Consider the following 26,400-nt stretch of genomic DNA (forward strand, 5'->3'; position numbering starts at 1 on the left):
TAGTGTTTGGTAATGAAATGTTTCCGCATGCATGCGAGGCTGCAGTAAGTACCTCGTGGTGCGCACTATTATGGGCCCTTTGTATCTGGGTGTGTATGTGTATGCACATCAGTATGAGCGAAGCTGTGCAGGAGCAGAGGGCTTGATAATTGGCTTGTGCTGGAGTGTCAGATGGCTGAAGAGGGGATAATGGCGGACTCAAGCTGCTGCCATGGGGGTGGAGGTGGGGGTGTGAAGGCCTCAAGTGAAGGGGGGGGGGGCACAGGGCTTTTTGTGAATGGGCCCCTCGCCTCTCTTGACCCCCCTCCCCCAATTCAGGCCTGCCGGGCCCTTTTGTGGAGAGGGGATGGGAACCCAGGAACCTGGCAGCAAGCGGGTGACCTTCTAGCACCTCGCTCTAGCTGCCTCTCTTCTCCCTCCCTTTCTCTTTCTTGACCCCCCCCTCTTTTATATTCTCCTCCTGCTCTCTCTCTCTCCCTCTCTCTCCCCCTCCCTGTCCTGGCCTGCTTTGTCCCATGTCTTATTTTTCAGTGCATCTATTTTATTTTAAGGCCTCTTTCTCTCTCTCTTAAGTATTGTAAGAAAGAGAATTCTCCCCCTTCATTTAAGCGGGTGAAACACAGAGGGGTGGAAGGAAGAGTGAAACAAAAAGGGAGAAGAAAGAGGAGCTGGAATTTAGTTATGGAATAGTGAAGGAAATGGTGGAGGGAAAAGGGGGAAAATAGGCTTTTAGTAAAAGGATGCAATTAAGGGAGAAACTATTGGGGAAAAATAAAGCGAGCAAGACATTTACTGTATTTGAAGAAGCTGTATAAATCTTCCAAGTTCTAAATCTTTATTTTACACGCTCTCTCCCTCTTTTTTTCACCATCTCCTTTTCTGGTCAAGGGCTCAATGCCGATAGAGAGAAGGCAGTTGTTTTTGTGTAATGAAATGAGACCAAGAAAAGCTGCCTTTTTGAGTGTGGGTGTTTACTTCCTCAGCTTGGGCACTGCTCTAGTCGGAGCTGCTAGTCCCTATTTTATTTCTCATTGCCCTCATTTACACTTAAATATTCTAATATTAACTAATATATTCTAAGTGACGCAAATGTCTGGTCAGTTCTGATCTGTCATTATTGGCTTAGACAGTCTTAACCGCATGTGTATATATTTACAGCTAAAACACAATGAAAACTACTTTATATTTTAAATGTCCTGAACTTTAATTGAAGTTTAAAAAGAAATTATGTCGTTTATTTAATTGATGCCAAAATGATGGTAAATACAATGTAGACAAACAAACATTCTGTACCATCTGAAATTTACTGCAGTGCTTGTCCCATGCACCAGGGATTGACTGCAAAGCAGCAAGTGCTGCTGGTGTGAGCCGTCATCTTAAGAAATAAACATCAAGCTACAAGTATGTGTGCTGTTTCTGAAAGCAGTGCCTGTCTTTGCGGTACTTCTCTGAAAAGGTGTGTTCATGTGTTTCCCACCCACCACAGGGAGATCGCTTTCACCAGGCATCTGCAGAAACAGTCCCCCAAGCTGTCCTACTACTACCTGGGCTTTTACATTCACTCCTGCCCCAAGATGCGGTACAAGGTATGTATCGTCTGCGACACATTTCTCATGTTTCTCACCTTTGTATAAACAGCATCTTCAGTTTAAATAGCTCAGCTGATTTTTATTCTGTCACAACAACCAAATTCTAAAAAAGATTACATTGAATTATACAGTGTATCTGCATGTTTGATATTTTAATATTTTTGACCTTTGGTAACAAAGGACTGTCTCAACAATAGACGATCCTAGTTTGAGTTCCACAAAATGAATCAAATAAGATAATGGCAACGCATACTAAATTACTGTTCCACTTCTCTGTCCTGAAATGTTTAATTTGGGTTAGAATGACAACCTGTTTTAATGGATGTACATCACTGAGCTCATCAATGTATTTCCATGCTTTGTTTATAATATTTCACTGAAATGTTCCCCGCTACACAAAATGCCACGATGATATATGACCAACATTTTGATGTGCAAGCCCATTTCGCGTGAGACAAATGTTTCTGCTCTGTCTGTTTGGTGTTTTAATGATTCACACTGAGCCTCACGTTCCACAACATCTCTCTGTACGTGAGCCATGATCTGTTCTCCGCTGCATTGTCAGAGTAAAGAGTAAAGACGATAAAGTTCAGCTGTTCTATGGGCGCATCAGGATGATGCTGCAGGGTCATGTGTCAAGAAATGTGTTGATCGCTCTCTCGCGCTATTTACATATCTCTCTCTCTCTCTCTCTGTCTCTCTCTCTCTCAGTCTATCCCCCTCCTCCCTGAACTGGTCCTCCTGGACCACAGTGGCGTTCCTCTGATTACTTTTGCATCATATAAGTTTCTGTCAGGAATTAAAGGTCCCAACTGCCTGCTTATAAAGGAAGAGGAAGACCGTCCTTCCCCCTTTTTTCCTCTTCTACTTTTGTTATCATAGGTGCAAAGGCCTCTACAGGACCCTACTTCTGTTCTTTTCATTTTGTTTTCCACATGTCACCTGCTTAATTTTTCATGTACTGCAGTCTTGAATGTTGCCGTCCATAAGTGTATCCAGCTTAGTATATTAACATATTAAGGAGCACAGTTGGTTAATGATAGATTCTTTACCTTAAAGATATATTGTTCGTCAGAGAGCTTTTATGTCTCCAACGTAAACACGCATATGTATTATATGCTCACATGTACATGGAATAGTTATTACGCCTAAACAGCTGATTCATACACAGTAAAGTTAAGAGGGTTAAAAACAAGGAGAGATTTAAGTAGATTCGATGGAGTGAATCCCGACAGAGGGAGCGTGAGAGAGAAAAAAGGGGATGTAGGGGAGGTACAGGCAAAGGCAAGGAAGAGAGGATAAGGCTGCTGAAGACATTAAAGGTTGAGCGAGAGGTCATGCTCGCAACATCAACTCGGAGGCAAGAAGTGTGTGGCACATATGCACAGATGTATGCATATATTTTTTTTTTACACAAGCACAGTGGATGTACTGTGGAAACTTTTTCGTAAATGCATAATGTACATGCGCACACAGGAGCCGCGACTCACACAAACATTCACACCAAACGCCACTTAAAGATCTATAGCTTCAGGAGGACGGTGAAAGAAAGTCCATTAGTTTGGCCAAGGTTCTTTCTCTCATTCATCTACTAATTCCTCTATTTCTCAGTCATTTCATTCAGATATTCCCAGAGCTTGTTCTTGCCCATGGGAGAATGATGTCTTTTTGGGGATTATGGCAAAGTGCCACACCTTTCTCTCCATTTACATCTTGCTTTAGAGTTTGCATTGTGCTTTGCCCATTTTCTCAGTTTGGGAGTCTGTGTATGGAATGCATGTGAGTGTGTTTGCTCTGTTTATGTGTCTGTGTGTTGAATCTTGATCACACTGTTCTGTCTGAGAACGCTGTTACCACAGCACCTAACCCCCCCCTGCACTGGCATTTACTCCCCAACCCCCCATATCTGTTTTTGTGTGTTTGCCATTGCAGCATCTTGTTCGCAGCCTCCCCACTTCTTCCTATTTTACCCTTGGGGAGGAACACAGAACAAGGGTGAGAAGGTTGCCCAGTTCCCACCTTTGCGCTCTCACACTCCCACAGAAACACACCCACGCTCAAACACGCTCTCAGCACATGCACAGTGTCTCGCTCCATTGTCTGATTTGCATATAAGCCTGAGTAGTTCATTAATGCACAGACATACTGTGGAATTGTTCGAGTCTCAAAGATGGGGAGCCCCAAAACTCCACTGTCATTGTGTTGGAGGTTTACTGGTTTCTGGAGCTCAGTCCTGCTGCTTGCCTCTTTAAGGACCAAAACACCAGCACTTGAACCCTGCTGGACACCACTCAGACTCCTTCAACACCACTCCCTCTCTCCATTTTATCCACCGACCCCTCCTTTCCACTTTCCCATTTCTTTGGGAACTCTCTGTACCCATCACTTTTGCTGAGACCATGTCCACACTAATATGGATAATACGTTTAAAAACAAAACAAAACAAAACAAAAAATCCCCTCCATTTGGGCCCTCTGTGCATGAGGTGGGGCTTTTCACACACAAAACGTGGGAGTGAAAAGCACTTTGGAAATATTTGGAAATTTGAATAAATAGGAAAATAATTAAATAACATAGATAAAATATCAAAAAGAATGTATTATTGTCAACTTGTAAACAAAGACATACTTTAGGAGCTAGCTCTCTAATTGACTAACAGAGGGAAAAACATAATTTATTTTTTTATTGTTTCATCATTTTAATTTGGACGGAAAAGTTGTACAGAAATCATTTGTGCTGTAAACTTTCCACTTCAGAACTTTGATTCTAATCACTGTCGATTTAGTTGAAGCTTAAAAGGCCTTCGTTAACACAACACAACTTAGAGGAATACTAAAATATTGGAATTTCACAATTGTTCATACAGTACTCTCATTCCCTGAGGAGCTATAGAGCTGCATTGTTTATGTAACTGATACCAGCAGCATTGTGAAAGTCGTATTATGGTGCCTCCATACAGTGTTCATAGACGTACTGGAGAGTTTGTAAAAGTAATTGTAAGGTAACACTTTTAAGCCTCCACCTGAGCTGCTCCTTTGTGTTAAGATTGGTCTGTGTGACGCTACATTCTAAGAGACTGACTCTTATCTGTGTTTCCATCTCAGTGTATTCTTGTCTTCTGTGTTGGGAAGAAAGTCCTTTCTGCCAGGTCACATCTCCTGGCACAGGCGCACAGCTCCATGTGCGATGGGTTGAAAACTTCTGAGCAGTGCCAAAGCCTGGACATGGTCCTGCAGAGCAGCCTTAAAGGGTCCTAGAAGACTTGGAGTCCAGCCAGGAACAGGGCGCTGCCTGGCCAGTGTCAGACCCTCTCCTTTGTTCTCAAAGCTGGGACGGAGCGTCCCACAGAGCCTTGCTGGTTTGGCTGGTGGGTTCAGGGTTAGACGTGACATCCTGCCCCTGGCTCATGTCCCTGGTCCTCTGGCCCTCCCTGGCCCTGCCTGGCTCTCTGATGTTGAGCTGTAGAGAGCAGAAGGTGAAGCTGTTGGAGGCTAAATGAGACCAAAGGTCTTGGCCCTCCTGCCATTCTTCTTTTTTTCTCATTGCCTCTCATGTGTAGCTTAAAGTCATCTGAATTAAACGCTCTCATGACTTCAGACAGAGTAACTGAGACTTTGTGGTTTGTGGAGAGCTAAATTCTCTGGCTTGTTGATCTTTGCCTGAAATGTCACGCAGCATATTTGTAGCTAGTTTGGATAGATTATGGTCAAATATAAACAAACACTGAAAGTGTACATCTGCCCAGTGACGGGGGCCGCCCTGACGAAAGAACCTGCATGCTAAGTAAAGATTCTGTCGCCATCAAGACATGTTTCAATAGGCCTATATCTGGATGCAGCTGCAGTTTATATTCTTTTATATTTTCTAAAAGCACCTGAGATTGAGTTCAGCTCTTGGCACGATCTGCATTAGGATGTTTATCCTAAACCATAAACAACCGCCTTAACCTACATTTGAACTCACACATTTTACACACCATATTTTATTCCCTTGTCCTCCGGTAACCCCACCATCCAGCTTCAGCAGCTAGCGCACTTAGAGTTTCATTAGCTGTCATCTTCTAAATGTCCACTTTTTTATTTTGCACAGAACAAAGAGTAATAAATCCGTGCCACGTTCTAGTGATTTTCCATTTCTTCACCAGAGATGTGTGTATGTGTGAGCACTTGTCTGTGTCAGTTACTTTTAAGTAGTGAATAAGCAGACTTTGATGATAACAAACGAGGCGGTCACCCACTTGGCTTTACCAGTCTGCAGTACCTGGTCCAAACACATGAAGTAATTTTCAAGTGTGTCATGCACGCACGCACGTACACACACACACACACACACACACACACACACACACACACACACACACACACACAGAGAGACAGAATACCCGGTTTTACCCACTTGGTGAGGGAGTGAGAGAGTTACATGAAGTGGCTCTTACTCTTGTTATTATTGTTCACAGTGAAAGAATGTCTCGCTCTGAGCCCAGGAAACCATTAAATTTTCCACAGAGAGGAAGAATGAAGGAGTGAGCAAAATGAGTGAAAGGAGGAGGAAGAGGGCAGATGGAGAGAGAAAAAAAAACCAAAAAAAACAGGAGTGACAAAATGTGTGCCAAATGAGAAAAGGAGGCAAGATGAAAAGGATTATTCGTTTCCCGGTGGTACTTCGCTGACTTTTAAAGAGCCCTTTCGCAGCAGCTGCACCTCCGTTCCCCTTCAACCCAACTCCTCCTCGCCGACAAACAACAAACAGTGACACAGAGCCGGTCAGTTCTCTAGCAACAGCCAGCAGTTTTCCACATGGCCAAAGCTTTTGAATTCAGCAGACCTGAAATTAATCCATCTAGGTGTCAGCAGCCACTGTGTGGAAAAGTTTGTTAGGATACTACTGATGAAAGAATTTGATGTTGGTTTCAGTTCCCGTTGCTGCTATGCTAATATTTGCCTTAATCGGTGTGTGCCTGCAGGCTTTTCTGTCACCTGCTGCATGGGCTTAGTTATCATGACAACATTAGACATGACAAAGTGCCTCCCAGCTCCGGCATGTACATCGGACCTCATTTTCTCAAGACACACAAGTGCATACCTGCACACTCATGTTTTTCAAAGTTAAGTTATGATCGATTCTAAAACTTTCTCCTACCCCTCATTCTTTTTCTCACTGATTTAATTTGAGCTCGGTCACATCAGTTCTGAACAGCTGATCCGAGAAGAGAAACAACACTCACGCAGTGCCATCAGTAACCAGCAGCATATGTTAATGTAATGAGCCTTCCCCTCAACAAGTCCGTCTCCTCTCCAGGTACGCAGTGGCAGGTTATGACATGCTAAAAGGCTCCAAGCCACAGCTATCAGGACTATGCATGCATGTTATTTTCATTGAAGGGGCCCATTCAGACAGTATGTTATGTGTACGTGTGTGACCTCACATTCTATGTGTCACTTGTTGTACATCTGGGCAGATTAAGAGTGACAGTGTGTGAGTTTGAGGCATCTAGAGGTGAGCGTTTCCCACAGAGGTTTGAGTGTTTGCCTGCGTACGAACGCCAGTAGTGTTGGATTTGTTCGCGAGGGCTTTGCTTTCTTATGTATCTTGCTGATTGTTGTTCTGCTCCCTGCATAAACGTTATAACCCGTTGATGGATTTTTGATGAGTCGTACTGAAAAGCTTACAGCGAACACCGGTGTTTGTGTGGAACCGGTGGGTTTACGCTTCACAGGTCCTACAGGTCCAGGCACAGTGCAGCCAGCCCTTTTTCTCTTTTTTGTTTCCATTCTTCTTTCAGCAACTGTTCAAGAAACCAGCCACCATGCTGGTTGGGATGAAAGATTGATAGAGAAGGGATCGGACTAAAAAAACTTTCAACTGATTTCATTCAGAGATAAAACACGGCAACACATTTTGTTGATTTAGTCCAAAGGTATTACAGACCCTGATCCTGTTCCGCCAATTCATAGCTACATGCTAAGATGCACCAAGGCTCAAACAGAGCTGGTATAAAGTTACTGTGGTGAGTTCATTGTTCCATGTTGAAACTGTCGGCCTTTCTCACGTTTTTATCATCACACTTTAGTTTCTTTAGACCTCTTTTTTTTTTTTTTCCCCAGTTTCTTTTCCTCAGATGAAGCAATATTAGGTTTGTTTTTAGAGGGCATTTTTCTGCTATGCCAGGAGCATTACCTTCCAACAATGTGCCTATCAAAACCTGTGCCCATCAAAATAAGATCAAACCCAACCAGGCTCATTTTCTCCCTCTCTGTGAAATTTATAAGCTAAAGCAAACCCCTTTCTCTACCTTCCAGTTCCCCCCTCCCCCTGTCTTAAATTAGAGCATTTCTGACAGAAACAGCGTTGTTTGATTTAGCTCGACAGGAGACCACCAACAGTGCACCTCTCAGCAGAAACATTTGTTTAAAGTTTTTGATAATTTTGCTTCTCTTTTATGCCTCATCACCCCCCCCCCCCCCCCCCCCCTTCTGTCCTGCCATGTGTTTTTAACAAATCATTAACAGGCTACAGCACGGTCTGAGGGCAGCCTCTGCCTGGCACCCCCAAGGAGGATTGCTGACAGGGTGAGGGTCTGAGGGAGCATAGTTCAAGAGGTCAGGTCAGACGATTCAGTCGTACTGCTGGTGGAAGGACGGAGATGGGTGAAGGCGGGTGGCAGGAGGGAAAGAGCTAGGGGGAGGTGTGAAGGTCACAAGGGTGAAAATGAGAGTTTAGAGAGGGTGTCATGCTGAGCTGATCCAGAGCCCTCTAGCTGCCAGCCTGAGGTGTTTGCCTTGCCATTAACTTTGCCACTATTTATTTTCAAACCTGCTGCAGCTGCGCCACTTTGTCTGAAACGCCTGGTTTCTTTTTGGCAAGGCAATGCATTCAGGTTTTTGATAAGCACCACTGGACAGAATGAGCTGGTCTCATAAATGCAGCTAGACATTTATTCAGTGTGCGGGTAGATGGCCTCTGGTTTGGTCTTGCAGTGAGAAGTTTGAGGTGGGCTTTTAAGACCAAGATTAGGGGCAAGTCAGTAAGCTGTGGTCTGTGTCAGACAGGCGTAACAGCTCGCTTGCCCATAAAGCCAGAGGAGATAAAGAGATAAAAGTGCCCAGTCTGTGAGCTGATGCCCATAAAAGCGCTGCCATTGGTTCTCAGGGCTCCGTCGAAATGCGATCCTGTAAAAATATTTTCTCCTCATTAACCTGTCATCCGTGGAGCCGTGACGCATAGCCAGGCGAGGGAGTGCTGGGACAGAGTTTGGTGGATTGTGGGGGCTGTCAGGGGCCCAAGGGGGAGACTTACCAGTCTGGAAGCTTTATTTGAAGGTCGTCCTGTGGTAATGTGTTGAGTAGGGTGAAAAGGCCTTGGTGGGCCCCGAGTGTTTAAACAGCAGCAGTTAGCGTAAATCTCCCCAAACGCAGACCCCAGACATGTTCAGGGCACTCGCACACATAACTCAATACACACACACACACACACACACACACACACACACACACACACACACACACACACACAAATGCATATGTACATATTGTCACAGACTGTGGTGAAAGTGCATCTGTGTGGGCTACTATTCTGAGATACAGCTTGTTTGGACATGTCTTTCACTGGTGCTGTCCCTCTGTCCACCCTGCTTGGTTTTTAGTGCTATTTGTCTAGCTGCAGTTGTGTTTGTGTGACCCGCGCTGTTTACGTGTGTCCATCAGCGGCCAGAGGCCCCCCCAGCCATGCCCCCGTGTCTGGGCAGAATGTGTGTGTTTCAACAGTCTAAAGACCAAAGAGGGGGTGCATTGTGAGAGTGTATGTTGGAGAGAGAGTACGGATGTAGGGATCAAGGCCTGTGTTTATTGGTTTTTGACTAAGATTGGCTGAATGTGACCCTGGGTCAGAGTGCTGGCCTGGGCCGGTCTAGGTTTGGTCTGCTTGGCTCTGGGTCACACTAGGCCTCTTTGTATACCCACTGAGTCCAGATAGATCCGGGGTGACAAGTAGCTGAATAACGTACTGCGAAGAGACCACAAATGCGACATGGTGACCATATTTGTCTGTTTGGGTCAAATGTCCACTTCTGTCTGCGAGTGCTTGAGCAATATGTAATCCTACATAATATCATATTCACTATTGTGTTCATGCTTGACCTCCCATATTATAAAACAGACTCCTTTTTGTATGGCATGTTATTTTTGGATAATATATCTTTTGCCGGAGCCAAACAGAGTCTCACATTAGTGACCTCATCTATTCTGCAACCAGACTTACGTCACACTCTTGGAGCCGCTCTGTCTCACACTGAAGTAGGTGTTCAGTTGACCAGCAGATTATTGTATAACTCAATGCTCCATCCTGAAGAGATTTGAGCTGCACTGATACTGTTAACAAGAATAGACTCATTGAAACTGCAGCTAGACTTTCTGTACAGTGCCTGACTTGTGCACACACACGTACAGGGACACATCAGCGAGCGGTAGGCTGGGTGAAAACTCAACTGGAGATATGAGCAGGAAATCAGCAGCAGATGTGGGGTGTAAAGTAATGCAGATGGAGGCAGGGAAACCCTGTCACTGTGACAACCAGTCCACCTCCCGGCTTCGGGTCTTTCCTCCACCAAGCATGAGAGAGGACAACTTTGAGCCATGATACTGCGGTGTGACTGCAAAACAATGAGGGAGATCCTCAAATGGAAGATGTGATAGTACCTTAGGTCTCTTTCATGAGAGCATATTGGTGTATTTTATTATATAGGGAATAATAATAAAAGACAGTAATCACAAGCAGGAGAAAGCACAAAGGATAACAAAGGGTACAAATCCTTAAAAAGTGATTTAAATTGATACTAATTCTGCTGGTCTTAAATTCTTATACAGAATTTCATCCAAAATTGTCGTCAGAATTCAATTGTTTTATTTAATCAATCGTCCAAAAACCAAAGATTTTCAATTTATGTTATAAAACAGAAAAGCAGCTAATTTACATTCTAAAAAGCTGAAACCAGGGAATGTATCTTTGACATTTTTGCTTGAAAAATGGCTTCAAAGGTGAATCTTTATAAGTAAATGAAGTAAATGCTAACTGCAGAGTTCATCCTCTGTTTGTTCCACACAAACCCATTTTGTTGTTGCGAGAAGCATAAACATATCATTTCCTTTGCTCCAGAGATAGTGTTGTGATAAAAAAAACCGGCGTAAAAACTTATGCTTTGTTTTTACTGGAGCAAAATTTTAATTAACTTTTTAACTGATAATAAGCTGAGTCACAGTTTTTACCTGGCTGCCATTTTGGACAGGCTCGACACGGTTCTGGCTGATAGTCTCGGTTGATGAAAGTTGTCTCCGCTCTCCAAAGACCACACTCACATGTCTGCTTCCTAGTCAGACAGGGAGGAAGAAAAGAAGCAGAAGGCAAAAGAGGTGTAGGTTTTCATGAGGTTTTCTTGGCTGCGGCAAAAAACTCGATTTATGTGTCTGATTAATTGCTTTTCGTATAAATCATAGGCATGGGGCCTGGGGCATCCCCTCCCTGCCTTGAGATGTGTGAGAAAACAAGACAGAAATGGAGAGAAGGGTGCACAACGAAGGAAAGGAAAAAGGTGACAGCTATGTGTTGGAGTCGATGAGTTGGTAATAAAGTTTGCTCTGACAGCAGCTCCCGCCGCTATCTGTATGTGAGTGAAGTCTGTGTGGCCTGAAAAGAACGATGCTGTGTGTGTCACCAAGGGTGGTCAGAGTGATAATAGATCTGCAAAGTATTGTGTAACTGCGGGTCAAGCCCTGTGGAGATATGTGTTTGTTTACCTCTGATGAGTTGAGGTTGTGTAATTGTTTACGCTGGAGCATCTTGTTATTCAAATGAGGTTGAGCAGTTTTTACTCTCTTGCCTTGTTAAAGTTCAGTTCTCTGGGAAATCTGCACTGAAGAAGATTGCTTTCCTTTAAGCAGTGACCTTCGCACGTTCATTAGCCAACGCATAGGAAAACACTAGATTTATATGCACTGCACAGCAGTAAATGAACAGTTTCCATTTTGTTTCTAACTCTTTATGTGACTGCTATTGAATGTAGCTTTTTATTTTCTCCTCTCATCTGCTCCCCCCCCCCCCCCCCCCCCCCCCCTTTTCTGTCTCTTTCCAACCCCTCCCTCTTCATCCCGGGCTTCCAACATCCTCTCTCAGCGCTGGCACTGAAACTTCTCCTATCACTCCCATAAGCCTCTCCTCAGTCTGTCTCATTGACGTTAAATACCATCCCTTTACTCATCTGTACCTAATTTTCACTCGTCCCTCCCTGTCTACCTCCTATCTCCATCTCGTTTCTCACACCTCTGATGGCGGCCAGTTCTGTCCGCTGAAGTTTGTACATGTTCCCTTCTTTCTCCGCTCGTTTGTTCATCCCCCATCTCCCCCTCTGTCTCTCTAAACGAGCCTTTCAGCATTTGTCAGTTATCGGCGTCACCTCCGCATTCGTCTGAACTTGCGAGCGAGGAACGGAGAGGGAAGGATGGTGACGGATGGGTTGTTGTGGGAGGCTCTGAGCATTTAGAAAGGGAGGAATAGAGCCACTGAAGAGAGGAGGACCAAGCCTTCGTCTGGAAAGCCTCAACTTGGTTATCTGTCGAGTGGCTAGGTAGCCCTTAATGGAAATGAGTGGACACATTAAAAAAACACATATATACTCACACAAAAAACCTTATGACATGGTTTTGTGGCCATGATCACTTCCTCTGGCCTCCTTACGTCACTGGCCACTCAGCAACATAGATTTGCAGACGTAGCATTATCACTTCCAGCTATTTGATTGGTTTCTCATCAGTCCTCTCTCTCAAGAATCTATGTTCCAGGAAACCATTACTGCAGCTTCTGTCAGTATTAGTAACTGTTAGATAAAGAGATGGATGTTGTGAGCAAACAGAGGCAAAAGCCGAAAACACAGAGCTGAAGATGAGCCAAGGAAGCTGCAGGGGCAGCTGTGAATTACAGGCCCCTTCAAGCCAACTGGGGGAAGTAAAAAAAAAAATCAGTGGGAAGATAAAGAAAGTCAGTGGTGAACTCAGTCTTTACTTTCAGTCCAATAAAAAAAAAAAAAGCTGACAGATAGGTAGTGGCAAGTCATACTTTTTCTTTTCTTCCTTCTGTCTTCTTTTCTCTCTCCTCTGTCCAGACCACTAATAGCTGTGTCCTTTCATACTCTTCATCCCACTCTGCGTCCCTTTTTTTTTTCTTTTCAAGGGGAGAATTGAGGAATTGTGTGTGAGCCATGAGCAAACTCTGGGTCTCATTTTGGTTAGATTGGCCTCTCCTCCTGCTGGAACTTTACAGCAAAGGACTGGATATATCATTGTGGATTGCAGAAACAAAACATAAACCTACAGAAATCAGGAATCCTCTTTATTTTTGGAATAATAGTCCTCGCATGTTCTCATTCTTCTATTGCTTTCACTCTTTGTCGTTAAAGGCTAGCTCCTCAATTCAGACCTCTGTTTCTCCCTTCCTCCCTCCTTCTGCACATTCACATTGGGTTGAGGTATAATGTCAGGGTGCAGGGGCCTATAGCAGGACGTATGTGTGTCTCACTGTGTTTCTACTGCTGAACAGGTGCGTGCGTGCGTGCGTGCGTGCGTGTGTGTGTTTTCTGCATATCTAGAGGTGTGTCCCACTGCAGTGTTGAAGGAGTGTATAGAGGTGAGGTAGAGTGTGAGAGTGTCAGGCTGACTGCGCTGACAGTTGTAGAAGGCTGTAGGTTGTTGGGACACGGCGAGCATCCCATCAATGTGTGTGTCCGTTGCAGCTATGGATTTGTAGCATTCCACCTCCAGCCATCTGTTAGCAGAAGCACTTAAAGCATGTTTGTGTCCTTTGCTTCACTCTTGAATTGCTTCTTTTATTTTCCTCTTTACAGCCTTCCCTTTACATCGGTATGGGCACTTATTGCATGACTGTATGAATGCATTAATTTTACCTTTTACCCCTTGACTTGATATTGGGGGAGGAGAAGAAAAGATGGCTCTAGATGAGGACCCCAGCTTGAGGGGAAATCCTGACCAATCAGTGTGTCCTTCACATTCTTCTGTTTTTAATTTTTCATGGCATCCTATCCTGCATGTAAAGGCAGGCTGCATATTTTCCATAAAGGCCGACTGATAGATGGGTCGTGGTCAGAGTGTGTGCCTAGCAACAGTATTTTAAAGGGGTTTGGTATTTCCTTTGTCTTGCTTACTGTGAGTTTCTTGTGACAGTTGTGTTTTTCTTTTTGTTGTAAGTTTAATCACCCAGCACTTTTTGACCTCAGTTGTATATATAAAAAAAAGTGCGCTTATGAAATGCTGGAGTCCTTGTCCTACAGTTTAGTGTCTCACAAACCATAAATATTATTGTGTATGATGAGACAGTGCAGCGGGCCTGTTGCAGGCGCCTGCTTGTTTACAGAGCTCTCTCAGCAGTTTGTATTTGTTTGGAGTCATGTGATAGAACGCAGGTCTCTGATAATGGAGTCTCTTCCTCCTCCTCCTCCTTTCTGTTCATTCAACCCCAGTCTCAGTTTTTTTCTTTCTTTGCCCTGCAGCTGTTTTTGTTCAGCTTGGTTTATTTTCCATCCAAAATGTTAGGTCAAATACAGACTTGTACCTATTTCACAAGCACACTTTACAATATGCTCGTGTGTTTACATTTCCTGCTCAGCACTGCAGACGACATAACACTCCTGCCGGAGAGAAGCATAGCGCTCGAACAAAGAACTTAAACAGAGCAAAGTTTGATCCAGGTCTCAACCTTCCTCCTGACCCTGAGGTCAGTTTACAACTTGTCAAAAACCTTTGACCCTGAATCGGCACTCGCGTTGTGTGAAAATGGTTTTACTGACACTGCAACAAATGATCATTTTTTATTACTAAATTATTTGTCAGCAATGTTTTAGATAAATTAATTAGTCTATAAAATTTATGAAAACATTAATAAAGCTAAAAAACATGCTCAACATGATGTCTTCAAGTTGCTCGTTGTGTCCGGCAAACAGTAAAAAACTGAAGATATTGATCAAAATATTTAAAAAAAGCAAGAAGTTCTTGCATTCAGGAAGTTGTGATAAACTGATGTTTGGCATTTTTGCTTTGATAAAACACTCAGCTTTCAAGCTTGTTGACATTTTATGTAGATCGATTTATTGGTTATAAATAATGAATCATTTTTAGCAGGAGGTGTAACCCCTTCTCTCTGTCCCTTTCTCATTCCCCAGGGGCAGTACCGGCCTTCAGACCTCCTGTGCCCGGAGACCTACGTCTGGGTACCAATAGAGCGATGCCTTCCGCAGCTGGAGAACTCCCGCTATGCTCGTTTCAGCCAGGATCCTGATGCAGGTACGCTCCGCTCTGTTGTAAGTCATTTACAGTGTTGTAAGTCATTTAATAAGTCATTTAAACGAAACAGCATTTTCTCACATCTCTCTCGCATGCAGTTGCCTACATTCATTACATTACTAGCTCACTGTCCTGCTGCTGTGAGCTTGGTCTTTGATCCTCCAGTGCTTCGTACACGCTTTTCTGGATGAACCCATGAACCTTGTGTTAACATCTGATCCGGTTTCACTGTGATGGTGTACTGAAAACCGTGGGCCCGCTCCAAGGCAGCGTGCAGTCGTTGAACAGGGGTAGACGGAGGGCCAGCAGCTCTGATCACACAGTCTGCTCTCCCCATGAGCCTTCAGTGTGGTCAGAGCAGGGCCAGTGCTGTCGTTATGGAAGGTCCATGTTGTCATTAGATGAATAGTGATATCAGTGGTAATAAACCACATTCAGAAGGTAGACTGGCAGACGCCCATTGCCTGGACTGTCGGGTTAGAGACTGGGGCCAGGGAGAGTTGATGTGAGTTTAAAAGTTTTGACAGGAGAGTTTTTGCATGATTTTTCTGCAGAGGTGCATGGCCAGATACGTTTTCTGTCTCCCTATGTTTTAAATCTCTTTCTGCTCACCCTCCCGTGTTGACTCTGCATTTTTGTCCCTTAGGTTAGGTTTTAGGTGAATATTCACACACATGCTGTGGGTATTGTAAGTGCTTGTAACCTGGATGATTGAGTTTACGGGGGCCGGCCATCTCCTGTTTACTATTCCCCATTAATCTGCATCACCAAACAGGAAAGGGCCACTGATGGACAGTAATAGGGGATGTGAGAGGACAAGAATTTGATTGTCAAGTAGACAGGGACCGATAGATGGAGGGTAAGAGAGGGGGTAATGGAAGAGAAGATGGAGGGGCGGAGGGGACGTCTGATAAAAAATGATTTTATAGAAATGGAAAGTGAAAGGGAGGGAGGCTGGTGGCGGTACGCTGGCACCAGAAGTGAGAGAAGTACAATAAAATGAGAGACAGGTTGACAGAGAGGTGGAGGGCGAAGGAGGAATACATGAAAGTAGAGAGACAGATTAAGAGTTTGATGTAGTGAGGTCATACTTGGACTTGGTGCCTGGCAGAGAGGTAAAAACCAGCACACACGATAAACTTATATGAAACAAAACCTTCTTAAATACACATGCCCCTTTCTCCTGTCCCCTATGGTAGGGGACAGATTGTGGGATCAGCTAAGGGATGTAGGCATTAAATTCACCATCTATGAAGAATCTAAATCTCAACACATGTTGTTAGAAAATGAGGATTCTGCACCTTTTTTTGATTTTCTGGCTAGCTTTTGTTGTTGACTCAAATGGTGTTGAAAGCACCACACCCAGGAGAATTGAGGGCGTTTAAAAGACCATTAGTAGGCCGGCCATTTACAACATTGCCATTAACAGCTTAGCCAGTGGTAGGTCTGACCTTTTCCTGTCAATCATACCCTTAATCCCTGAGTAGGCACAAATTACTGAGGACAAAGTGGCGGTCTCAGACTGTGCCATTTTCACTGTGGCCAGTGTATGTTTGTGTGTCTGTGGCTCTTGTGGTGCCTCCGTTCCAGCGTTTGACTGTTGATCTTGGACAGAGTCAGACATTATTTTAGGCCAAGCTATCCAAACGCAGTGTCATTATATCTCAGTGCTAGCTGTCTTGATGGTTGGCTCTCACGTCTGTTGCCAAGCTTGTGGGGTTGAACTGTGGCCTCTGCCAGACTGGCTGTGGTGTGGAGGTTTCTTGTCTTGTTCAGAAATACGCCCAGTGGTCAGTCAGTCACCAGGTCAGCCTGCCCTGTGTCATCATCAGGTTAGCAGCATGGCACACTGTTGAGGCTTGTGGGCTAGTCCTAATTGGTATTGTGTGGCTTGTTTTTGGTCTAAATAAAGACATGTTGCAATTTGTATTTAAGTCCCGGGGAAGACCTGACTTCATGTAACAGTGCTGGAATCTCTTGTGTATCTTTTATGAACTAACTACCTATTGCAGTTTCATTTATTTAGCTGCAGTGGCCACAGAAGTAAAATGTGTGATATTTTATCAACAAATATTCAGCATTATATATCATCATTTATCTTGAGGTTGGTTGTCAAGTACAACTCCTTAGAGTTTTATCAATAACCATATCAACAGGGTTCATTACTGGTACAAAAGATAGATTAGTTATAGTGAGATATACCTTGAAAATCTTGGCAGAGCTTAGACTTAGCTTTAAATTTAGCCGTATAAATAATGATGACAACAAAGGGTCTTGATCTAAAAATAAAAAAGCAACTTGGCAGAAAAAAATGTTGAAGAAATGTCTGTTTTCACCAAAACTGCCTTGAAAATCCCCCATTAATTTCAACTCCAAGCTTCATTCAGGGGTGAATGAGAACTGGGGTGCTGGAGTCGCGTTAAGGGTGACCGGGTTACAGAGCTGTCCTAATGAGGTGTGTAAAGACAACTAATCTAAAGTTTACACAACTCTGTCCAAAGCTGACTCGCATTGATTACATGCCTGCCGCTGACACATCGAGGGCCTCGAGGGCCTTGTTGTGGCCTCTCACAGATGTCTATACAGTATGTACACACACACACACACACACGTACGACACCACACATATGTAACTTCTCTCACACACACTAATAATCAGTGTGCAGAGACAGGGGTAGGGGCATTGCCCGCTCAGTAGAATAAACACTTGCAAAAATGTGTGACACAAATAGTCGCCCCCGGACTTTAAGTGCGTCCAGGAGGCGCCAAGTAAAATGAACAAAAATGCATATTTCATACACACACACTACACTAGCAATAAGTCAAATATCTAAAAATGTTTAAATAAAATGATCCCATTCTGTTTGTCTCTCTTTCATCTCTCATACAAATACATTCACCTCTCATGAAGCTGATTGACTTTTAGATCCTGTGCTTTGTGCTTTCAGTAACATTGACATTAACATAAACATTAGTCGGGGGAGACGGTGGTAGGCTGACAGCATACACCCATTACCCCCAAGCCACTTGCTTCTCCACTATATATTTATCTTTTACAGTATACACTTTCATATCTTGTCTCGCTGTCAGAGCCACTTTGCTCTGCTCTTCGCTGGGCTTTCTGCTCCTTAGCCTGACATGCACTAATGTTCCCATTGAGAGTGGAGGGGAGACAGATATGACTCCTCTCTGTCTCTTATGTTATAATGCAGAAGTTAGGTTTTTTTTTTTTTTTTTGTCCGGATCTGCTACACTTTTCCCGCTGTGGAAGAACCTTTCCCTCATTTTAATAACAACAATAATGTTAATATCCTTCATAATCCAGAGGAATTCTCTTGTCGCTCTCTTTGCTGTGTGGGTCAAAATTTGTGGTCAGCTACAGAGATTCAGGGTCAGCTGGACGGATGTGTGATAACACAGGGGCTTGAACCCAGGTCTTCCAGTCAAAGAGTAGTCTTTTTACTCACTACACCACTATTTTGGCCTTTTTCTTTTCAAAAGTAAGCCCTGTTTTGGGTTTGCAACACTGGGTCATAGTGAGTGGTCATAACCCGATGGCCTGCCTTTGACCAGCATCCTGTCTTAAGCAAGTGTTTTGAAATTTTAGATGGATGGGAAGAGAGAGAGGAGCGTGGCGAGGTGTCAAGGCCCCTAGCCTCGGCCCTGACCCTCTCACTCCCTGACCGACCCTCACCACTCCTCTTCCCCCCGACCCTTGAACCCCGACACCGAGAAGCTGTGACCTCAGAGTGGCGTGTCACTGAACGTCCGGTGGGCCTGACGGAAACAGAGCCTGCAGCTCCTCAAAATGAGGAGGGGGGCATGGATGGAGGGCAGAGTGATTGAAGAAGAAAAGGAAAGTTGTTTATGTGAGCAGCGGATGTTTGGATTGCCTTGAGTAAGAGAGAGAGAGAGAGAGGGATAGGACCCCTGCTCAGTTTTACTGTTAAGATTAATAGGCCGTCTTAAAGCTGCATGCTGCTGTCCATAGTGGTCTATGAAATGTTCACTACTTAATATCTTAACAAGGGGACAGTGGTGCTTCAGAGCAGTGTCACGCATTGGAGTGGAAAAGCTTAACTTTGCGTAATAGTTGTTTAAGTGGGCTGGCTGACACACTGATAAACAAGACTAGGTCCAAACCTAGTGTATGTCTGGACCATATCGGAGGCTTTTTGCATTCTGCCTGGTGTCAGCTCCTTTATCTGTTTGCTTCTCTCCTTCTCTCTGTGCTCTCACAGTACAGTCAAAAGTTTGGACACAATTTCCCATGCAAGTGATTCGATTTGCTGCGACGTTTGATAAAATCACCCTACACATGAATAGACAGACTGTGATTTTGGCTTTATTTAATTGTAAAATGATGAGAAAGTTAGAAGCGACAGAATATTCGGGTGTTTTCACATGTATTCCTTTTGAAACAAACCAAACTCAGTCTTCTTAAAGTAGAGCGACTCTGAAACCAACCGAATTTGAAAGAGGACTCAGTTCTCTGTATGGTCCGCTTCAGTTCCTCTTTCTGTTCACACTATAGTTCCTCTGGAGTTCTCAGAAATTCACTGCTTTGGATTATGGCTAGCTTTCGGTCAGTCAGTCAGTCAGTCAGTCAGTCACAAATCGCAACCGCTGTTGTAGTCCATCCAAAAACATGAGGCACATAGTGCTTGGAGAGACTGTACCACTAATACTGAAGGCTGCTTAAGTGATTAAGGAAGCATCCATCCAACGTTTAAATATTTTCACTTTCATCCCATCAGGACACATTAATTCTTCATGGACCAAAATTATGGACATGTGGAAGTTACATAACACGTTTGCATCTTTTAAAAATCCATTTCCCCACATGGTGAGACTTAATATACTGCTGATTTTCTTCATTTAAAAGTTTGTATCAAGCATTCTTCACTTATATGACTCAGCAGTTTGTAGAGAACAGGGGGAAACGCAGTGGTTAGGGCATTACTGAGCAGGGAAATGAGCCTAATAAATAAAACATGAATCCACAGTGTAGCTTGAAAATCTTGGTTGAAATATGAAAATATATTGATGGAAATGGGGGTGTGAGAGCTAAAGAGCTTCAGGGCTTTATGTTTATACCAGCTCTCTTCTTTCCTCTGTCTTGCTCTTCAGTTAGAGATACAGGAATCGTTGGGGACATTCACTTATATTTGCTCGAACCAAATTTTGACCGCTGTCCTGATTTAGTCACTGTCCATTTCAGTGATACTTAAGTTCTGTAACAACTTAACTGATCACATCCAGCTCAGGAATTTTCAGGGTCCGGTCAGAGTGGGTTTGAGTTCTCTTTAAACTGGGGATCCATTTAACATCTGGAGCAAGAGACAAGACTTTTTTTTGGGCGGCTTGCCTCTTTCTTATCTCGTCTTCCCAGTTGATTGGGTTGATGGTGGTTGGATTTGGCGGCACTTGGCGGCATCCTAAATATTTTCGGAAATAGGCAGAAAAACTTGCGCTCACATCATTCGTACCACCTGGGTGCTCAGCTGCGAGCCACATGGGTTGTTGTCATGGGGAACGGTAGTGGTGAGTAGGAGGCCCTGAGCTCTATTAATACCAAATCCAACTCGCTCCTGTTTGACTGATGTGTCGCCATAGGCCTGGCAAGCTCGTCCACTCCACTCCACAGCCTGGCCCCAGGTTTATTTTCATCTGCTTCCTCTCAGCTCGGCCAGACCAAGATTGCTCCAGACGGGACAGGCTGAATGGATGAAATATTATGTGCAGAGTGTGTAGGGGATGTGCATTTTAGGCACAATATAAATTTTACATTTTAGGCATTTTGCAAAGGGAGAAAAAGCCGAATGTTTGGAAAAGACATGGAATAAAAGCTAACGAGAGAGATTAAAGCATTTTAAGAGGGCAATTACAGTGAGTAGAGCTGGGATGTAAATCACTGGAGAGACATGAGATATCTACTGAAGTTCCAGTGAATGACAGCAAATGAAGGACTCCTCAGACTGGGAAGATGATTAGCACTAACTACGGATTTTGAGAACCACTTGCAGTATATCTCGGCTCAGTTGGTATTCCCCGCTCTGCTGCCCCTTGCGTGTCCTCTTGGCTTTGCCCCTCGCTCCTGGAGGCAGCGGTTTTAGTGTCAGAGCGAGGGTCATCGTTTTTCGCCTTTTTTTTCCCCCATCTGACTCTCCGACCATTCCTCGCTCCTCCTAAACACGCACACTTGAGATTAGCAGTCCTTTCGCTGGTCTGATGGGAGCTGGCAGTGCATGACACAAGACCTAATGAGATGCTGAGTTTGGCACGGCAGCAGGGAGCAAGGCTCCATAAACAAGGCCAACGAACTAGCCTGCTCATGCACCTCCGTGACTCCAGGTTTAAGGCAAATTGGAATTAGTGCTGTGGGGGGAAAAATGCTCTCTGCTCCTCCAACAGCTTCTCGGAATAATGGCGTATCCCTGCCAAGTCACTCAGAGGTTAACTCAAATGAACGAGGGAAAATAAGGACAGTGTTTATTGTGCTTGATGTGTCTACGCTGGTCCTTATTATGTTCTCATGTGTGCCTGTTTGTGTCCAGGAGATGCTCGGGCGCTGAAGGATGTGGGAAGAGCGCTGGTGCTATACAGACGGGCCGTCATGCCCTACGCTGCCTACTCACGCAAACGCAAGAGCTCCAGCGACGAGACGGAGGTGCAGCAGTACGCCGGCTTGGTCGGCCAGGACTGTGCTGAGAGGATCCTGCTGTACCGCGCCTAAACATACAACAACACACCACTGCACCTTTTTGATTTACGTGAATACACACCTCCCAGCATTGTCTGTCCCTGTATTTTGTCTCATCGCTGTCTGTGAAAGTGCTTTCCGTTGCTCTAGTCTCACCATGCTTCACTCTACACAGGCTGGAACGAGGCAGTGGTCATCTAGTGTATGTATACACCCATTCACCCACAGCCCTCATGCATCAGTGAGCTGTCATTTACATTTACTTTATTTTTTCACTCAGCAGAATCCATTTTCAGTTTAGCTCTTGTGCATCCTTTTGCTTGATTTGAATCCATACAGGGACCAGAACCCTTGTGTGTTATTTTAATATCACCTGTTCATCACTTTGATTTTCTTTGCACCATCCTCAATCCTGTATACTTAACTAATGATGTTGAAAAGGAGCATTTAGCCGCACATAGGTGACAGCTTTCATCTGAACAGACACGGGTTTGGATTCTTGTCAACGTTGCCAGTTGAAGAGCATGTTCTCCTTTGAATGTCCAGTGATTTTCTAAAAGGTTTTCGGTTGCTTACATTGCATACCAGAACTTCAAACTGACTCATACTACAGCACGACATGTAAAGATTTTTATTTAAAGCAAGGAACTAATTGTTTTCAATGTTTTTGTCTGTTATATATTTATAGCTTTATTTGCTTTTCTTTTAATATTGACACTGTTAATTTTGGTTAAACCAAATAAAGGGGTTGTATATTCCCTGCTTGCACTTGTGACTTTCTTTGCATGCGAATTATGCAGCACAAGTCTGAATCCAAAGGCAGCAGGATTCTGGGAGTAGGCCAGTAATCATTTAGATTCTCAAACTGTGTAAATTTTTACACATACGGTAGTAAGCGTATGTCTCCCAAAGCACACCCAGAGATAAGTGCTTGAGTTGCACTTGTTGAACTGGGCCAAGCAACAGGTGTTAGATATATGAGCTGGCAGAACACAAATGCGAATGGCCTCTGGCCCCCAAACAGAGTGTCAACAGCAGCGCAGCTCTCGGCCAGGGAACGACTCGGCCGAGCCAAGAGAGTCCTGGTGTCAGCAGGCAGGCCTCAGGTCTTAAAGCACAGACATGCATGCTTTCAACTACATATTTTAACAACACAAGCTAAAGTGATCATGGAAGCAGCTCGGGATCTAAACGCTACTTCTGTGTTAAGTCGTTTTGGTCGATTTTGGTGATTGTAACATTCTTGAGATGATTTCTGCAAATTTTGAATGGAAAAAGTACCAGGCAGCGGAGGTCTTGGTGTCAACCAGCTTTGCACCCCCAGTGTAACTAATTAGTCAAAATAACTAAAACTAAACCTAAAATCTCACTCTGATGATGATCAAATTAAAGGTTGAGTGTGGAGTTTTGCTGTGAAACAGTGTTTAGTTTGATGGGCCCCTGCTCTCATGCATGTGTTGGGTGGCCAGCTAATAATTTCACACTATTCCACTTATAGTGGTAAAGTGGTAAAGTGTCAAAAAGTAAGCAAATGCACCATCCAAAGCAGTGAAGAAGAAGATGGCAAGCTAGTAAACATGGACATAAAAATGCAGGTTTCAAACCTGTAAAGAAAGTTGCTTTTGCAAACCATTTATGAGAAAGGAAATGCATTTAACATGTCCGTCACGCACAGTGCATCTTGATGAGTCACACTGAATGTAAACCAACAAGAAAACATCTTTAAGACATTTTCTTAAGCATAAAAATTTATCGCAGTGGCTGTTGTCATAACATCCATGGGTACAGCGCAAAGAGGAACTGCGGAGTCGGTGATAGACATATATTGTCTGTTTTTTTGTGATGACAGTATATTCTGTGATATTGTAAATCTAGAAAATCGAATCAAGGAAATGTTTGACAATATCAGCCTTGTCAACTGTGTGCTCCACATTAAGAATCTAAAATGATGCCATATCCTCATTCCTTCAGTGTTGCTTGTTTTCCTTCTCAGGAATTCAGGCTAGGTGCTCACACAAGGAAAGTAAGCACTTGAGCGGTGGCGGCAGTATGTCAGAATGAGACGTAAGATCTGCGGCAGACTCAACAAATGACAACAACAACGGCGTGAAATTTGGAAGAGAAATCCTCCAGGTACACAGAGACCCCAGCGTGCTCACATAAAATTACTTCTTAGGTATTTAGCCAAGTTGTATCCAGCTGGGTAAACATCCTGCTCCTCTAGATGCTTTTCTCTTGGTCGGACAAATGCAGTTGGTGATTAGAGTAACAGACTAACTGCAGACTGGTAAGTGTGAGCTTGACCCTGGACTAGACTCGTATTTGTGCAGCAGCTCTGCTCTTCAGTGCGACCTGACCTGCCACACATCAGCCAGCCTGCTTTTCTGCACCTAATCCTGGGCAAACAGTTGAGGGAGTTTGTGTGTCCAGTTTAAACTCAGCCTTGGTTTTAGAGCAGCCTGTGTCCTCGGAAATTAGACTGGATTGATAGGCTAATTCTCCAAGAAGGGAACACTGATGCTGGCTAGTGACCATGTTGGATTCACTGTTTCTCTCCCACATTAGGCATGCTTCCCCTCGGACTTAATGTCCACACACACGCACAGCGCACACACACCTGGCACTGTCGCGAGTAGTTAGTCTTGGTGGACGCCACACATGAGGACATGTGCCAGTGCTGTGGTGGACCTCTTTCTGTCAAAACAGAAAGTGGCCTGGACCGGTTGGCTATTTCATAATGAGTCCGTAATGCTGCGAGACACAGCATGGGAGGGTTTGGGCATTACTCTGATATATGACTGTGTCACTGCTCATAACTCTTATTAAATATGAGGTCTGTACTGACCATGCACTGCTGCTGAAAGACCGTTCAGCTAAAGGTCAGTGATCAGAGAAGAAAGGGGCCTGGACAGAAGGCTTTACTTTCATGTCAGACCTGAGTCACAGAGATGGTTTAAGTACTCTCTGTGGTTTATTTCAGACTGTGTCGGCGCCAAATGGGTGGGGTTTGTCACACTGGAAAATAAAGAGACTTCCAAAAAGCTGAGAAAGGAGAGTGTGACCCTGGAGTAAGCAAGGACAGATTACTGAATGGGCCTACCTGACACAGGCCCAAACAGCGGCCTGGACCGGTTCAGAGAACAAGGGGCCCCTGATCTCTTGGGCCCCTGGGCCAGAGCTTCTGTATAGACTGACTGTTAATATGTCTTGTGTGAAAGTCACAGAGGTCAGTAGACACAGAAACAAAATAACTACTAAGAGACACAAAATGACTACAAGGAATTGAAAAAACAGCATAAGGTGACACAAAATGACCATAAAGAGACAGGAAACTACCATAAAGAGAGGAAAAATTAACATAAAGAGACACAAAACTACTATTAAGAGAGGTAAAATGAACATAAAGAGACACAAAACTACTATTAAGAGAGGTAAAATGAACATAAAGAGACAGGAAACTATCATAAAGAGTTGAAAAATGACCATAAAGAGACAGGAAACTACCATAAAGAGATGAAAAATTAACATAAAGAGACACAAAACTACTATTAAGAGAGGAAAAATGAACATAAAGAGACAAGAAACTACCATAAAGAGATGAAAAATGAAAATAAAGAGATGAAAAATGAAAATAAAGAGATGCAAGAGACAAAATGATGCAAACATGTCGTTTATTGTCTCCTTCCGTCTGAGGGTCCTGTATAGAACGGGTTGAGTGTCTTTTACCTGTCCGCGCCCTCATATCCTCATAATCTGTAAATGGTAATATTTAAAATGAGAGAATCAAGAAAATGTAAGTGTGCACACTATAAACAAAACATCTTAAAATGCAAAGATTTGTGGTTGAAGTTGAACCAAAGAATTTCAGATAAGGTCGAAATGTCATTTTTAATGTGAGCACCTGCAAGTTTATAATTATTCACTAGAAGTTTTTTTTTTTTTCTAATATCTCTATTCTGTTCCCTAATAACTGATTGCTATCTGCTGCAGCTTCTCCACAGACGTATTGTGGCCAGATGAAAATGCCAGTGGACCCACAGAGGAAAGGGGACGTGTCAGCGTGAAATACTATGGGAAGGAAAAGCAAGTCTGAAACCAGGAAAAAGATACACCATGCCTGAAGTTTTCCCTTTTTTTTCCAAACCTCTAATCCAAACGTGTGTGTGGAAATCATGTCAGAGAAATATGGAATAACATCCCTCAGCTGTTTACGTAAATGTCCCCAAATGTTATATGAGTATTATTTGTTTTTGTGGTAAAAATGTGTTTAGGAAAAGAACGATTTTGCAGATTTAATCTCTTTTAAATATAAATTTTCCCCTTACGGTAGGAACACAAATGCTGCCAGGGGATAGAGTTGATGTGTATGCGTCATCCACCAGCATCCCCTGATCACATCTACTGTATGTATGAGTGAACCGGGACTCCGTGCTGCATCTGAGGGGGCTATTACATGACACTGTCTTCCTGTTTGTAAATATGAAACTATCTGTAGGCAGCGAGTTGTGTTTGATCTCTCTCTCTCTCTTTCTGTCCTTCACTGAGATAATCTTTCTACAGTACACGCAAGCTTTGTCTCATTGTACCCAGGGGCAGAATGTAAACACTGCCTCTGCCCACAGTCGGTAGTGTGTGTGTGTGTGTGTGTGTGTGTGTGTGTGTGTGTGTGTGTGTGTGTGTGTGTGTGCGCGTGCGTGCGTGCGTGCGTGCGTGCGTGCGTGCGTGCGTTGATTCGCGCTGGCCCTTGTGTGCGTGGGCTGCTTGTTTG

General features: G+C 43.8%; 1 protein-coding gene across 3 annotated transcripts in view; it reads left to right on the forward strand.

Moving 5' to 3' along the window:
- Positions 1–22,390, forward strand: part of LOC130181646 (arginyl-tRNA--protein transferase 1) — a 50,309-nt gene extending 27,919 nt beyond the window's left edge. For 2 of the 3 annotated variants that reach the window (XM_056396008.1, XM_056396009.1), the window contains exons 10-12: positions 1,487–1,586; positions 14,809–14,929; positions 21,487–22,390. In XM_056396008.1, the coding sequence (XP_056251983.1) occupies positions 1,487–1,586; positions 14,809–14,929; positions 21,487–21,665 (400 nt within the window). In that variant the 3' untranslated portion in view covers positions 21,666–22,390. Of the gene's footprint in view, positions 1–1,486; positions 1,587–14,808; positions 14,947–21,486 lie in introns of all 3 variants that reach the window. The other variant, XM_056396010.1, reaches the window with a different exon arrangement.
- The last annotated feature ends 4,010 nt before the right edge of the window (positions 22,391–26,400 follow it).

This window comes from Seriola aureovittata, chromosome 14 (assembly GCF_021018895.1).
Source record: "Seriola aureovittata isolate HTS-2021-v1 ecotype China chromosome 14, ASM2101889v1, whole genome shotgun sequence".
NCBI classification, from domain to species: Eukaryota; Metazoa; Chordata; class Actinopteri; order Carangiformes; family Carangidae; genus Seriola; species Seriola aureovittata.